General features: G+C 42.0%; 1 protein-coding gene across 4 annotated transcripts in view; it reads right to left on the minus strand.

The window, feature by feature from the left end:
* Positions 1–549: 549 nt before the first annotated feature.
* Positions 550–17,106, minus strand: part of KCNMA1 (potassium calcium-activated channel subfamily M alpha 1) — a 1,011,367-nt gene continuing 994,810 nt past the window's right edge. For all 4 annotated transcript variants that reach the window (XM_059729759.1, XM_059729758.1, XM_059729760.1 and 1 more), the window contains one exon: positions 550–9,664. In XM_059729759.1, coding sequence (XP_059585742.1) covers positions 9,510–9,664 — 155 coding nt within the window. In that variant the 3' untranslated portion in view covers positions 550–9,509. The remainder of the gene's footprint in view (positions 9,665–17,106) is intronic.

The following is a 17,106-nucleotide window of genomic DNA, read 5'->3' on the forward strand; positions in this document are numbered from 1 at the left end:
TATGGCTAGTTCCATTGACTATAAATGGACACAAACCTTTGAAAAGGGAAGGATGAGTATTTGTGCTCATAGGATCAGGGTCCACAACAGCTTCATCCTAAATGAGATAAGGTAAGAGATGGCTATACTTGTTTTTTGCTGCTCAAGGAAAGAGACTAGGCAATCATAAATGTCATTAGCACAAGTATAAATCTCCCATAAGGGGAGAGTATATGATATACTTTTGAACGTACTACTTCAGGCCATAATGCTGTCAAGGATTGGGAGAAAATAACAAGTATAGTACTGCTTAATTATCTATGGAGGGTTTCACATTTTTCTTTCAAAGATCTGTTATGAGAGTGCATGCCCTGGCCAAGGCAGGCAACTGGCTTGAGCAGTTCTGCTAGAACCTGTTGTGCTTCTCAGATCCAAGATGCTATGTTGGAGTACAAAGTCAAAGTACAATTATTATTTGTGATCCAGTATTACTTGGAGGATGAGTTCATCATGTTGCATAATGGTTTGTGAGATATTTGTTCCTATGCAAAGGAAAGCACGGATACATCCTTGAGTTAGAGCACAAATACATTTTAATTTGAGAAAAATACAAAATGAAACCATGTACAAGTTATGTACAAACCCTTTTTACAAGACAATATATTAGTTACTGGATATTACATAGGACAAAGTTTCTGAGCACAAGCCTTTGTTCTCTATTGCCGATCCTGTCTAAAAATAGGAACGATGAAGCCATGCTCCTTATTCTTGTTTAACTTAATGGTTTTCTTTACCATTGTATTTTTCCTGTGCCTTATTATGAGGAATGGCTAGGTAGAAAAATGCTTGCGCACATTTCATATGTGTATAGTGATTTGAAAGACAAGGCCAACTTTGGAAGCCACTAGAATGTGAAATTTGAAATCACACAATTTTTAAGGCTGTCATTTTTCATTTTGAAATCCGTGTGTCCCAAAGAATACAGTGAAGAGAGCGTGTCTGGTGGGAGAGAATTCTCAACTTGGGTTTAAACATGATTTTTGATGAAGCTGTCTACATTCTTTGAGACATCTGAAATCTTCCCATTTCCAGGTTAGAACTTGTTAAAATATATTATTTGTTTCAGAAAATTGTTTCTTCATTTTATTTCTATATGCTTGAGCACATCCATCCTTAAACCCATGAAGACTATCCCTAAATTCCCTGAATTAACCAGTGGGAGACTTTCTTTCAACCTCTTTGTTTTATAGATTAGGATTATAAATGGGGTAATTAGGATACTGTCTCTAGATAGGAACTAATTATTAGTAGTTTTTAATTTTCGTAGTAGTTTTGTAATAGAGCAGTTATGCTTTATTGACTCAGATACTTAAAGGTGATATTTGTTGTTGTAGTCTACTATGGATTGTACACGCATCATTTTTTGTTTAACATTGCCATATCAGTAAATGGTTGTGCAAGGTGTGAGATGTGTAATTTAGTTCAAGTGAATGCATGTTAAATGTCAGTGAACCAGGACAAGAAGTGTAATGAATGGAAAAGACAGTGAGGGTGGAGCTGGTAAAATGCAAAAAATAGAATGATGATGAAGAATCAGCTGAGATGAACTGAGCCTCAAACTTGACCCACAAGGTGTATACTTCTTTTACTTTCCTTTGAGTCAAAGATTGAAATGAATTCTATGATTATTTGATGATTTCCCAAATTTCTATGAGAACATAGCTGCAATGAATTTCTCTTTGGTGCCTGCAAAGGTTCAGCTTATTTGCTTTTTTCAATTTTAGCATAGTACCTTTTCTTGTTTTGCAATGAGCTTTCCCCTATACAGAACCTTGTAGATTATAAATCCCAGTGTACATCTCAAACTTAAGTAGTATCGAATACTTAGGGTCAGCTCTTCACAAAAGTGGTGCATTTTGCACATAGGTAATGCACCTGTTTTATGATAGTGCTTATGACTGCACTGCCAATGTTTTCAAGATGTTGAGGAAAATGAAAGCATGCTTCTATAAACTCCATAGCTCCATGAGAAACAATGGTAGAATAACATCTAACCCTTGAGTTTGATCTTCACATGGGCCAGATGATATGATAGACATGCTGACCTGCATGTGCACAAGGACTCTGGGACTCATTTTGGACTTATACAACAGTTCCATGTGTGTTCTTAAGTGCTTTGTATAGGTGCTTGAGGTATGAGGCTTTTCATGATTTAGGCCACTTTTGGGACCACCTTCTAAAGAAGCACCAGAACTTTCTGGATTGGTAGAGTGCTAGGAAGTCAGTGAACAGTGTAGTAGAAGGCACATGCTCCCTTGGATTTCCCTGTTGGAGTCCCATAGACCTGGATCACATTTCTTTCATCCAACATTTGGTAGGTATGTAGGCCCTGCAATAAACTACTTCTCCAGAGCAGTCACACTTTCTCTCCCTGTGGGTGTATGGTTTCTTTTGTTTTGGTTTTTAATGCAAAGCCATCTTAATAGGAAAGAAATGAGGGGATACACATTCCTCAAAAAGGCAATTCAGGTACACACTGAAACTTGTTGCCTTCCCAGAGCCACTGTAAAGATGCTCCTTGGAGGAGAGCTTAAGTATGTGTCCCTGTATATTGCATCATTTAGACCATGCTGGATATCTGTCACATGGTAGTGGATGCAGTATCTGTGAATCAGATAGTGAGCAAAGAGGCAGTAGAAACATGAGTAATTATCCATTTGTAAGTTATTGCTTTTACACATGATCATTTCTGTCTTCAGTTGCTTTAATTTTTTTAAGAGTTGTTCTGCAAATAGTTATCTCAATGGTGTATATCAATGTCTGATTTCTTGTGCATGTATGGGTAAAGCCTTTGAAGAGTCAGATTCTTTCCTTATTTTAATGTAGTATTGTGTATGAAGCCACCTTCATTTTTAAAGATCTCTGCGCTTCCTTCCTCTTTGACATGATCTTTGAAACACAAAGGAAGTCCATTCCCATGCAGAGGAAAGGCAGCAAAAGGGCTGGGAAACCTTCTTGGCTAAACAGGAAAATCATGGTCCTCTTAAGAAAGAGCCATACAAACAATGGAAGCTTGGGACAGGCCCCAAGGAGGACTATACAACAACAGCCTTCACTTCTAGGGATCAGATTAGAAAGGCTAAGGTGGCAACTGAACTTAAATTATCAACGGGAATCAAGGACAACAAGAAGTCCTTCTTTAAATACGTAGGAAACAGGAGGAAAACAAATGGGAGCATGGGGCCATTGCTTAATAACTCAGGACATCTGGATACTGACACTCAGGAGAAAACTGAACTCCTGAATGACTACTTTGCTTTGGTATTTCACCAGGCCAAGGGGACAGTCATGCCAGATAGAGTACAGAATGAGCAGGGTAGGAATGACTGCCTTCCTACTACTGCTGTAGAACTTGTGTGTGATCAATTAAAGAATTAGACATATATAACTTGGCAGAAAATCCTGGAAAAATTAATTTAAGGAGTCTACGTGTGATAGGCTTGCAGAAGGTAGGATTCTGAGTGACAGCTAGCATGGTTTCATCGTGGGCAGGTCTTGTCTTACCAACCTCATCTTCTTTTATAATCAGGTAACTCGCCACCTGGAGAAGAGAGAGAAGGTTGATATTGTATACCTTGACTTCCAAAAAGCCTTTGATCTGGTATCCCATGATGTTTTCACAAGAAAATTGGAGGATCGTGGGCTCAACTGTGAGACAGTTAAGGGGGTACGAAGCTGGCTGCAGGGTAGGACCCAGAGAGTTCTAATGAACGGAGCTGTGTCATCCTGGTGAGAAGTGGCCAGTGGGGTCCCTCAGGGGTTAATGCTTGGTCCAGTGCTTTTCAACATCTTAATGATTTGGATGTGGGGGTGAAGAGTTCACTGGCCAAGTCTGAGGATGACACCAAGTTATAGGGAAGTGTGGTCACGCCTGAAGACAGACTACAGATACAGGTGAACCTAGACAGGCTGGCAAGTTGGGTGGGTCGGAACCAGATGAAGTTCAACATCAAGAAATGTAAAGTGCTCCACCTGGGGATGAACAGTCCCTACAGGCTTGGCAGCACCAAACTGACCAGCACCACAAATGAAAGGGACCTAGAGGTAATAATTGACCACGGTATGGATATGAGCCAGCAGTGTGACATTGTAGCCAGCAGGGCAAATAATACTCTGGCATTCATCAATCGATGCATCTCCAGCAAAATGAAGAAAGTTATTCTTCCGCTCTACTCAGCACTGATGAGACCACAGCTGGAGTACTGCGTCCAGTTCTGGGCGCCGCACTTTAACAAGGATGTGGTAAAGCTTGAAAGAATCCAGAGAAGGGCCACCCATATGATCAGAGACCTGCAAGGCAAGGCATACAAGGAAAAGCCGAAGGACCTGGGACTCTTCAGCCTGACGAAGAGAAGGCTGAGAGGGGACCTGGTAGCAGCTTACCACTACATCAGGGGAGTACATCAAGGGCTCAGTGAACAACTGTTCACCAGGGCACCCTTGGGGAAAACTAGGAGTAATGGCCACAAGCTCCTGGAAGACCATTTCAGGCTCAACATTAGGAAAAACTTCACAGTCAGGGTGTCCAGACTATGGAATAAGCTCCCTCCAGAGGTGGTGCAATCGACAACCCTGGAAAATCTTCAAGAGGAGACTGGACGGTCACCTTGCTGGGGTCACCTGGAGTCTTTCCTGCATGGTGCAGGGGGCTGGACCTGATGATCTTCCAAGGTCCCTTCCAGCCTTACAATCTATGAATCTATGATGCAGATAACTCAGGTGTAGATTCAAAGGAAGCATGTTATTCTTCATACACAGCTTGCCTCATGTTTTTCCTACCTATTTTGTTGAGGTCCATATGTTCTCATTGTATCTCTGAAGCCTGAGTCTTTCAGCATCTTTAGGTTAAATGTGCAAACCTTGGCACAAGGCACCTTTACTCTTTCTTTGGGATAGCACCATCTTCACTTCTATCTGCTGTTACACCAGTGCATGGGCTATAAAAAGGCATAAGCTGCTCCATGAAACCTGTGAGAGGTTTTAGACTTGCTGTAGATAATCCTCCTTCTTTACCTCCTTGCCTTTTTCCTCCTTGTCATCCTATAGAGAGCAAATGTGGAAATCCTTCTATGTGGGGTGCAGAGATGGATGAAAGGCCACTGTCATGTTGTCCTAGTGCCAAGGGTCTTTTTTCCTAGCTCTGTCTCTGAATTAGTATGTGTATCTCTGGCAATTGTTTGTGCCTTTAGCTGTATCCACTAGGTTTCCATTTGGCATAACAGAAGTTGACTGTAAGGTCTTTTACCCTGAGGAACTCTCTTGGCATTGTCTTATGTCCTAACGTAGGTTTATTGGTGCATCTCTCTGTAGACAGAGAGCAGCAGACTATGAGTTATGATATGTCCTAGAGCAGTGAGGCTGCATCCTGATACAGGTGAAGGAGAGATGTCATAGACCAAATCCTGCTCTAATTACTTTGTTTTCTCGATGCAGCTTAGGAACTTGGAAAGTCAAAGCCAGGATGGTTCTAGGTAACTGAAATGACAGATGCATATGCATTCTGGTCTTTGTCTCTGTTTGGGTATTGCTTTTAAATGAAAAGGGCTACTTCAGTGTACAGGAGGTTTTCATGTTTTGGAGACTTGCTTGAGCAGTTCAGGACATTTTTACATCTTTATAAGAGAAATTGATGTTGGAAGCCTAATGTATGTTGTTCACAGCATTTAAGTGTGAGGCCTACCCTATTAGTTAACGAGTGCCTTTGTTTCTAGTGACATTCAGTGCGAGTCATTTCTAAATTATAGGGCTTTCTTCCGGTTTCTCTGAAGAGTCCTTGAAGTGGGATTTCTGTTCAAATCTGAAAAACTGTTCCCAGACATTGTGCCTTTCTTTGCTCTTGACCATTCTTACAGCATCCTGCTTAGTTTTGAAGAATGAGGTGTGATGCTGGCTGGCCCCACCAGAATGTAGCTGTACTGTTTTGGGTTTGGGAGGTAGCTGTAGGCTATCTTCAGGGTCAGAAGTAACATAGCATCAGTTATGCGGCACTGTATCCAGTTCAGATAGCTCTGTCTGAGCAAAGTTAGCCTGCCACAGCAGTATACTTAGATGGCTATACTAACTGGATTTGAAGGGGTGTAGATGACTCTTTGGTTCCAGATGCTGGGGAAACACATGCAGCTATCTCAGTTTAATTCCTAAAAGCAGCATATTTCAGTGGACAGTGCAGTGAGATTCTTTTCTCTTTAGACTGTCTGTGTGCTGCCTTTTGCCCAACCTCGGAGCTCTGATTGATAGCCATGGGAATCTTGTATGCTTGCAGGTGAATGATCACATGGCTCTGTCTTAAATAATTTGAGTTTGGAAAGTAAGTGCTGCAAGTTGGAAGGTCTTTGTCTGGCATTCAGGAGAAATCCTTTTTGCATTTCTTGTGGTATAGATGTAGAAGTGTATTTAGTGCTTAACTGTGGAGTAAGGGTATGTGTTTGTATTTTTGCTTGGGTCAAAAGGAAGGCAGCTGGAATTCCAGAAAGCGCATCATCTTTTCGGTGCAAAAATTCCATGGCCTGTTGTTTTGGCAAGGATGCATGAATTTTGGATGGTGTGACAATTCCAATTTTGGGGTGGGAGATAGGGAACAGATAGGAAGTGTTATAAAGTCTGACTAGATTGGAAGAAAAAATTAAGTTTCTAGACATGCATTTTAATTCAGTAAAAATGTTCTATATCCTTGCTTATACAGTGCATTTCATATGTTGCTTGTAATCAGTCTGGGGTGTGCAAAGAGCTTGTTTTTGGCTTTCCATCACCTGGGTCAGTTTTCTGAGTAGTTGGACTCTGTCTCTGGTTAAAGGTGACTAATTAAAGTTTGAAGGTTTTCTGTCCAGCATGTAACTTAAGCACAATTGATTCTGCTGAACAGAAGGTATCATATTTGAGCTAGTCTGATTTAATTGATTGTATAAAGGGTATGAAATCAACCTTAGGTTCCTTGATATGCCTAGGTACAAACAGATAAAATGCAAACTTGATCTTCTAAATGCAAGGGAGGAGTAAGATGTTATGGTCACTCAGTCATTCTTTGATTAGTATAAATGGATATTGCAGCAATCAAAAAGCATAATCAATCTCGTTTATCTGAAGTCCTAAGCTAAGTTACTGTGGGCATTGTGGTGTCAAGAGTATTACAGTTAAAGGATAATGTAGTTCAATACGCCAGAGCAGTGTAGGTAGTAGTTTTATTTATTTTTTATTTATGTGATAAGTGTCTTTCTGAAAGAAAGGATGCTTAGAAACAGCACGATTTAAGTATTCTAAGACTGAAGGCTTTGAGAAGGATTTTCTGTTACTTGTCTATAAAACAGAGGCCTATAAAGTTCAAATGTGTCTGCCTATCTTGAACACAAATTTAGATGATGATGATTCTGGTATTGAGAACAGCATTTTGCTTGGGTAATAAGACTGTGGCAGTACACAAATGAAAAAAGAGTGTCAGCTGGCAACATAAGATGGAAAGCGATCTGTGGTGAGATTGGAATGCAAATGGGAATTTGCTGTTAGCTGAAGTGGTTCTCAGCCAATCCAGCAGTTTCTTCTTTGCAGTTGGCTACTATGAAACAGGATTAATAAAAAGTGCTTAAGTAAATGTGTTTCTTTGTAGGAGAGCAATTCTAAATAGTTTTTAAGCAAGCCAATTGTACATATAGCATAGGAGAGTTTATTTTCCTTTGTAACTAATTCTACGAAGTGTGTATAAGAAAAATTAGTGTCAGTCCATAAATGCACTTGAAAACAAAGCCTATTAAGTGGCAGCAGGGTTATATTTGTACTGCAGCCAGCAGACAGACATAGAAGCCAAGATAGTTTAGGTAAAATGTTGGAGTATGGCATTATAGATGTTTGTTCTAGCATAAGTTCATAGGTGTGGTACCTGCCCTATTGGATGATACTGCTTATCTAATGACAGTATCTGGTCTTATTTAATGATTTTTTACTTTGCCCAATATTGAAAGCAACAATGATCTTGTAAAATGGGTTCCTATCTTCTCTGACACAGCGTCCTTTTTTTCCCTTCACTCCCTCACCTACTTGCTATTTTTTTCAGTTATTCAGATGAGATTTAGTTAGTAAATTGGCAAGAACACTTGTGTGTCTGTAGCAGTGATCATCATTTTATTTGATGTCTGTAAATTTTGTCAGCCACTAAGCAACTGGTAGGTGCAAACAGGTCTGTATAGGTTTTTTCTCAGAGTTTACTATTGAATAAGTGCCTTATGAGTTTTTACTGTTTTATATGTGGAACTGAGGCAACCTAGAACAAGAGCATAAGGTACTTCTGAAGAGAGACATCACTTTGTGACAGCAAGTACCAAGCAACCACATGTGAGGACACAGCTGATCCTGAACAGCCAAGTTTGTGTCCAGACTTGAACTCACCCAAAGGACCATGGGTTCTTTTGGTGGCAGAGATGAGAAGCCATTGGCAGAGGTCAAAGCAGATTTAAACTTTGCACTCTTGCCCTGGTTTTATTGTGTTTAATTCATGTCTTAGTTAAATACCTTGGGTTTACAATGGAGGGGACTAATGTGTTACTGATGCCTCAAAAAAGAATACACTTGTTTAATTAAACACCTGGCTATGGGGGAGATGTTTTCAAGGTTGTATTCTTACATGGACTCAGGTTTTCTAGTAAGATGCGACTTTGGAAGTACAGCAGTATTGCACATTTTAAATGAACTCCACTTTGAAGAGCTAACTCATGTGCTGTGTGTTATACTAATGCTTTGTAAGTAAACCTGACAGAATATTTCTGGTGTCTGGGCTAACATTATGGTCCTGAAAGGGATTGGCACATTAGATTATGTGTTGGTTAAGCTTTACTAAATTTGGTAAGGAAATGCTCACAAAGTGGAAGTAACTGTTTAAATTTATAAAAATATGACTTTGTCCTTTGAAAATAGATAAGTTGTAATTTATTAAGCGCTGGTGCTGATGCAGAACAAAATACACTTTTTCTAGTTAAGAAACATGTTGGTTTTTTTCCCTTCCTTTGGGATTTATTAAAATACATGTAGGGCTTTGTTTAGTATCTCATTTCTCTCTTTTAGTAGCATTGTTTAATAACTGTGACCATCATTCTCCTAAGAGACAAACAGAGAAAGAGTGGCTTTGTTGTGAAGATTAGGAGTCTGGCCACATAACTGGGGTGTTAAGGGTAAGTACCTTACCATGGAAAAAAAGAAAAATATATTTTTTGTCTAATAAATAAAAATAATTTTAAACGCTAGAGGCTATACATGACTATTTTTGATTATGTTCATTTATAAATGACAGAGTTTCCAAAATACATGGAAGCCATAATCAAGGCAGACAAACAGATGTCTACTTTATTTTGCCATAGCGGTTGCCCTTTGCAACTTTTCCACTGGCGATTCGGCATGTGAGAGGCATAAATGTCACGTCACCATTTGTGAAGCTGGCTGGGCCTGTGGTGGATTTTTTTTTCCTGAAAAGTCCATTCTCTGGGGAGTCAACATTCATCTTCAACTTCTCTGATGGGTGGTATCAAGCTGCTTGTAGATTTGTACTGATTGATCTGATTGGCCATGTGAGTGCTCATGGGCTTGATTTGAATGTTTCTGGGGTAGGCGTTGTCCGGCTCATCTGTAAACCATTTCTTTTCGGCTAAAGGGCAAAATGGGTAGAAACAGAACAAGGAGGGAAAGGAAATTTGATTAGCGTGGCAGCCAAAAGGAAAGAATCAGTCAGGAGAGCACATAATTGAAGGCAGTTGCTAGAGAGTAAACGAGCAAGCTCTAGCAGCATGGCACAGCAGATTAGTGGGGCCAAAAGCACTTTTCCTATGAGGAGATGGAAATGTTTACAGCTGTAACAAGAATGAGTTTTAAGAAACCAGAAGTTTGGCAGCTCACTTGTCAAACAAGTGAGATGGCTGGACATGCTTGTGTGAAGCACTTTGAAATGCATGTTAACAATGTGACAGGTATGAACTTAGAAGCTGGGCAGGGCATAAACTAAATGATAGAAGTGGTGGGTTCCTGGTGGTGAGCAAAATGTGCAAATTTCTCTGAATTGTACACACCTCAGGAGTGTGTGCAGCCAGGCCAGAATCAATGCAAGCCTTAGCTATGAAAGGGGAGAACCTTCTGTTTGGTGCTAGACTAGACCAATGTTGAATGGAGGTGGGGAAAGGAGGTCACACATTAAGGTAATTTCATGAGATTTGTCATTCTGGCTGCCAGAACAGTGTTGAACTTACTCCATGCACATGCAGGTATTTCAGAGGTCTGACTGTACAGAGGGAATATATTGAGGTTTCAGATCTGCAGTGCCATTTGCAAAGTATTTCTCCAAATGCAGTATGCCTATCTCTGTGGGTGCGCTGTGAGCTTTCTGTGGCCATGCACATGAGGCAAGGGTAGGAAATCAGAAGAAATAGAAGAAATGGAGGCAAAGGGTGTAAATGGTGACCTGCTATACAATATGGTTAACCTGTTAAAAGGGTTAGTGCTGGTATCAGACCCATTCCTGGGGGGGGGGTGACCATTCCAGGCCCCACACTTTGGTGGGGGGGCCTGCGGAGCCAGACGGAGTGGCTATGGCTCTTCCTGCAGAGCCTGCCTAGTGCTGGTGACTCTGTGCCTCTGCTGCCACCAGCTTCACATCCAGCCACTCACCACCTCCCTCTGCCGCTGCTTCCAGCTTCTTTGCGTCCAGGCCCCACACAGGCTGATTTGGTCTGGGCCCCATACCCTGCTAGGCTGTTACAGTGATTTTTTTTCAAGTATCTCTAACATAGAACAATAGGGTGTTCAGTTCTTTGCAGGAGCATGAATGGCTTGGGATTGGTTAATGGTAGCATGGCAAGTGAAGTGAGGAAGGACATGGAAAGGATAGGGCAGGATACAAGGAAGCTATAGCTTATATGTACTTGTTGGCTGTTGGCTGGTCTAAATCTCTGTGCAGCTATAAATCAAAGACTTATGGACTAGTTGTAAGGGAACTTGCTGACCGGCTTTGAGAACAGCATGCTATTTGGTCACTTAGCAGTTAAACTGTTGCTGTAGATGTACTCTGTGATTCTTAATAGCCCAATCTCATGAGCTATTCCTATGTGGAAGTTCAAAGAAATTAGTTTTCTAACTGTGGAGGGAGCTGAGACACTTTCCTAATTTTGAGATACTTTTCAAGTGATACATGTATGGTTTTCCTTATGAAGCACGCATTGGCCAAACTACATTTATGCACACTGTTAATAGGGCATTAGCTGGGGCCTCATACACGGTGCGGTGTTTTAAAATCAAGCATGGGAACTGTAGGAGGGTAGTTAAAAGAGGGCAAGAATGATTTCCTCAGGGGAAGCACTTGGAGGAAATTAGCACAGTAGCCGTATGTTTGCATGCCTCAAAAGTAACAAAGGTTTAATGAATGCTGTAAAATGTTGCTGCCAAAGCTGGGTGGCCTGAGGTAGCTATGCTGTGCGTTAGTCTAGAAGAGGGCTTCTGCTGGCTTTGCTGGTGTCTCGATGTGGTCTACCTTTGCTGGCAGAAAAATACTTTCTGCTGGTTCACAAAGCATTGTTGAGGGGCTAAGGGTCTTCTACTAATATAGTCATTATGGCAATAGCTGTTAATGTTAAGAAGTCTTCCTTCTGTGTAGATATCCAACTTGCTGGGCTGTTTCAGGACTGAGCTTTGGCAAGGACTAATGTGTTTTGTGGATATGGCTATCAGGTTTTTAGTGCAGGCACTCCAAATCCAAATTCACGTATAGACAGATTAGTATTTAAGCAGCTAAGTGACACTGAGCTATTCACACAGATTTCAGATTCTGCTCCCCCAGGGAAGCATGTAGGAAGAGAAGCAGGAGGAAGAGGGCCCTCCTACCTTTCATCTCAATAGCCTAGGGTTAGGTCACTTTCTTAGGGAGTGGAAGACCAGGATTCTATGTCCCCTCATACAGAAAGGTGTTGGCTCTCCATATCACTTCCCAACAAAGTGCCCTGAGCACCAGGGCCTGGGCTAGGCCAGCGATTCTCAACCCAGGTGCCACAAGAGCTCTCTAAGGGTGCTGTGGTACTTAATCCCTGTGCCAGAAGGTAACTGCTTTCCTCTTCTCCATGCAGCTCCCAGCACTCCTTCCAGGTATCCTGGAAGCACCTGCAGCTTCCCTACTTCGCCAGGCATTTCTGCCCTTGCTGCCTTCTCCTGCCCCATCCCCTCCCTGCCCCAGCAATCCTTGTGCTAGCTGCCCCCACAGTCCCAGCAGCATGCGTTGCTGTTGGCAGATAAGCAGCAGATGGGTTGGAGCCATATTTTTGCATCCTGGATCATCCCCTCCACTCTTTTACACTACTTGGGCTGGTTGAAGGGGCCACAGCGGACAGCTGGCTCTAGTCACCAGTGGGTACAACCTTGCAGAAGCAGTCCCAGAGGTGGGAGCTGCCTTTGTCCCCTCAGGTACAGACTGGGGGCAAACAGTGGAAAGAACAGAGCATGGCAAGATTAGGTTCTGCTCCCACCATCCTTAGTAGCATCAGCTAGTTCAGTAGTTCTCAACAATTTTAGCCTCAAGGCCCCCTCAGATCTTTTCTGAATTTAGACCCTAGCACAGTGATTCTAAATTGGGGGTTTGCAGAAATCAGAAATCTTATGGAGAGGTGCCTTGAGGCAAAGATGGTTGAGAACAACTAGGCTACACCTTGCTAAGAACTCCCTGCACCTTTCTTGTCGAAACTGGCCCACGGGACAGCCAGGAGGGGTGTATAGGCTTGCATAATAGGGGGAAGGTAGCTTAGTGGGATGGGCATTGCTTCTTCTGAAAGCAAGGCCTCAATTTTAATATTGTTTGTTTGTTTGTTTTTCCTGTTGCATTGAGGGGCAGCTCTTGTATTGTGGGTCCTTATTAGGGTGAACTTATTAGGGTAAACTTCCTCACTGTAAAGTTGTCTGAATGTGAACTGTATACCACCTTGCCCCTCTCAACTTTTTCTACATAAGTTACCTTTAATTGGATAATAGGGTTCATTCTACATGTTAAAGCTAACTGATTAAGTGCTTTAGATCATTTTTTGACAGTATAATAAAGTTAAAATCTGTTCAGAAATAATCTACAGCCTGTCAGACTCCTATGGCTTCCTTCTACAATCATTAATCTTTTTTTCTTGGGGTTTTTTAAAGCTTTAATTTTGAAGCTCTATAGTTCTTCTAAATTTCCTGGAACATCTGAATGGAATTTATTGAGGAAGTGGTATCTGAGGTTGGAACAGGTTTTGCAAAAGTTTAGGCAAATAATTTGGAAATATGCAAGCTTCCTATTAATTTCAGGCCCATTTGAAGAAGACCTGGGTACCCTTGAGCATTTGTAGGGACCAATGATATGAGAGCTATGAGTAGGTGAATATTTAGGAGATGATGGTGTGATGGGGTGGATAGTCAAAGCCTCATGTGATGATTACCAGAAAGCCTTGTTTTTCAATAGTTGTGTGTAGGAATTCATTGTAGGGAGAGCTAAGGTTGGTGTACATTTTTTTTTATGTGATGTGCAGACATTTATTATGTGATGTGCAGACATTTTTAAATGGAAATTGACTTTAATCAGTGAAGGCATGGAAAGGAGGATAGGGCAATGCAAAGAATTACAGATGGGTGGTAACATGCATTTGGGAAAAAGAGAGTTATTGTGTGTGTGTGTGTGTGTGTCTGTCGTAAAATTCAGTGTACCAAGATGTTCTGTTGTGTGATAGTCTATTTGGCACAAAATGTATCTGCAGCTGTGATCTATAAGAAGTCAGGACCTATCAGTTCCATTTTTTTTCTCTTGTACTTTGCTTGCATGGTGTTTGGAAAGTTTAGCTTTTTAATTTTCTTTTATTTGGCTTGTAATTTCACAGTGAAGGTCATCCCTTGTCTTGAATCCCAGTAGTCGTTATGGCTTTTTTACATGGAAAATGTTTATGTAGGATCTACCCTGATCACATAATGGCTTGATTACCTTGAAAGGTTTTCTACATATCCTTTGTAGGAGCCACCAGCATATTTCTTTGTTCCCTATATTTTTCTGCCTTCTTTCTATCTGATCTCTGATCTTTGTAAACTTTCTCATGTTTGTTTGTTGGTTGGGGGCGGGGGGGAGGGTTGTTAGTTGGCTTTGTTTTGGGGTCTGAGTCTAGGAATTTTGCCTTGGTTTAGGCCTGCTCGGCCAGAGAAGCTTTTTGCTTACCTGACACCAAGCACTCTCTTTCCTAAACGCACTTTTTAAAATCTGTTCTTTCAGCACAAAATTCTGTTTCACTGCTAAGATGCATAAGTGGTGCTTATGCCAGTTTTAGGCCTCTGCGCCACCCAAACTACCGTAGTTTGCCTTCTGTAACAGCCTGGATCATATATACATAGCTGAATGTGTTACACGACTACAGTTCTGTCTAATCAAATACTGCCCTGGAGTCTTTAGTGAGATTCTGCTCTGCTGGGGATGCAGAAAATGCAGCATAAAGTCCCAAAATTATAGTTGACCAAAAACCACATCTGGTAGTGATTGTGTGTGTGTGTGTGTGTGTGTGTGTGTGCGTGTGCACGCATGCATGCACATTTATTAGCCTGCAGTGTGGTGTGGGGAGAAACATTCAATTTCAGTAACATGAGTATCTGGATGATAAGGTTCTTGAAGTCTAAAGCTTTTTCTGGAACTCATTGAATATAGGTGAGAGGGTGCATTGACCCCATCAAGCCTGGTTTCACTGGGGGTCAAAGGGGTCGGTGCATCAGTCTGAGGTAGTGATAACGTTATATTGATTTATCTGTCTATTTTGCCATTTCAGTAAGGTTTGAACAAGCTGACTGGTTTGGCTATTATCTTGAAATTCAGACTAGCTCTTTAGTCCTCTGGTCTCTCTGGTGCAGCTCTCCTAATGTTTGGATTGGTGTACAGTGGTGGTAATTTTTTGTAGTTGAATGTTTTCTCCTAGTTCCTGAAATGGCTTCCCATTTTGCTTTGTTTAGGGGAGGTGAGAATGATCTGTTTGAATCCTACTGATGGCTGGCCTCCTTTTGGAGGGCACATATGGGATAGCTTCCAAGTTCCAAGCAGCACATTTGACAGGTGGATTGGTAGTGATAGGACAATGGAACAGGCAGTTCTCCCAGTCTTGAGATAATGGAAAAAAGTCTGCTTTTTGGGAACTGATGTACTTCAACTGTGATCACCAGGGAGGGTGAGAAGGCAGGTAGGCACCTTTTTAATGTGCATTTGCTAAGGAGTTCCTAATGCTTCTAGTTGCTCTGATAGGCTTAGAACCCTTTATTTTGCTGTTGCTCATAATTTTTTTAGTTTTACATTCCTGTGAATCTGGAGAGATGGATACAAGGAGCTGTCTTCTCAGCAGCTAAATGACAGGGGAAGATGTCTTTCTAGGGGCAACTAGGAATTTTAGTGCCTTAGGCACCGATGCTGTTGAGCACTGGAGAGTGGGTGGAGAGCACTGAGCACCAGAGAGCAAGGATGCAAACCGCTGAGGCATACTTCTGCCACCCCTCTAAATTGGTGCTGGGGCAGGTGTCCCACTCTAATGATGCTAATATTGTACTCTTTCCTGACCACTAGCTTAATGTGAGATGTCAAAACAACCCGGTTACAGCACAGACACCTTACTTTTCTGCCACTACTGCTGCTACCACCACTGCCACACAAGTGCCGCGTTCTGGCATCCTCTCTAAATCAGCACCCAGGACCAATGCCCTGGTGGCTTCCCCTGCCTTAGTTATGCAACTGCCCAGGTATCTGTAGTCGATGATCTGAACATGTCAGCAGTGTGATTTTTTGAGGGAGGTTCTGTATGGTGCTTTTTGGTAGCTTGAGGGGCTGGTGGAATGTGGGCTCTTCCTCAGTAAATCTCCAGATTTAGAGCCAATGCTGTTTGTCTGGGGGTAAGGGGTTGGGGGGGGGGGGGTCTTATACCTCTAGTTTGCCTGTGGACCAGACGGAACTTTAATGTTGGTAGGGACCAGGAGGGCCATCCCATTAGCAGTCAGCGATAGTTTTGCAGTGATGGGCATAGAATGATCCAGTTAGGATCTGAGGTGAGCTAATGCTAGGACCTGGCCACTGCTGCCACTACTTCTTCTTAAAGCAGCTGGGAGCATTATGGCCAGATATATTTTAGTTGTAGTGTTTGTCCATCATGTGGGCTATGGTTTCTGCCTCCAAGTAATTAATTAATACTATTTTTAAAATCCCTACTTGCCCCAGCAGTAGTTAGTTAGCATGGCATAGAATAGGTAAGTTCTTTTTCATAATTCAGGCTGGGGTGTGATGGTTGAATGGGTGAGGTATTTTTTGCTTTAGATGCTGACAGATATTACTGTAGCTTATTGCGGTCTTGTACTACAGGAATTTGGTTGACATGGCTTTAGGGTGCCCCTTATCATTAAGGCTTTCATTCTGGCCACATGTAGCATTAGGTGTGGTTTTTATTTGTTTTTATTTATTTATTCATTTATTTATGTGCAGTGTTAGCTATCCAGTGTAACAGGAATTATGAGGATAGTGGATAGTAAAGGCCTGGGCTATGGAGCTCAGGTGGCCTTTTAAGTGAAAGCTGTCCTCCATGGGTGGAACGGTGGCTGCTGAGCAATTCCTTGAAATGGAACAAGGATAACGTTACTAGGAGATGTGAGATACAGGGTCTCATTGCACCTAACACCGTGAGCTGCACAAATGTTGATCAGTGTTAGTGCTAGCTTGGAGTTTGGAGAAGTCACACCCTTAGTCTAGGAACGTTCTCTGCCTGTCCCCTACCTGCACAGCTGTGACTTGCCACTAGAGGCCTGGTGAGCTGGGGCAGAACTAGGAGCTGTAGCTGTGAGTTGCCACTAGAGGGCTGGTGAGCCAGGACAGGCTTCTATCCCTGCTATGTGGGTGGGGGTATGAGAGATTTTGGCATACTGGAGAACTGGGATACTGGGCGGCACATCTGTGGGGAGTGGCCACACCTTAATGGACCAGAAGCTGGATAGTGCGGATCAGAGTTAATCCTACCCTGGAGTGGTGTAACTTTGAGCCACGTAAGGAGTGATTAGAACCACTTTAAGGTGTTAATGTGAAGACAA

This window comes from Alligator mississippiensis, chromosome 6 (genome assembly GCF_030867095.1).
Source record: "Alligator mississippiensis isolate rAllMis1 chromosome 6, rAllMis1, whole genome shotgun sequence".
Classification (NCBI taxonomy): domain Eukaryota; kingdom Metazoa; phylum Chordata; order Crocodylia; family Alligatoridae; genus Alligator; species Alligator mississippiensis.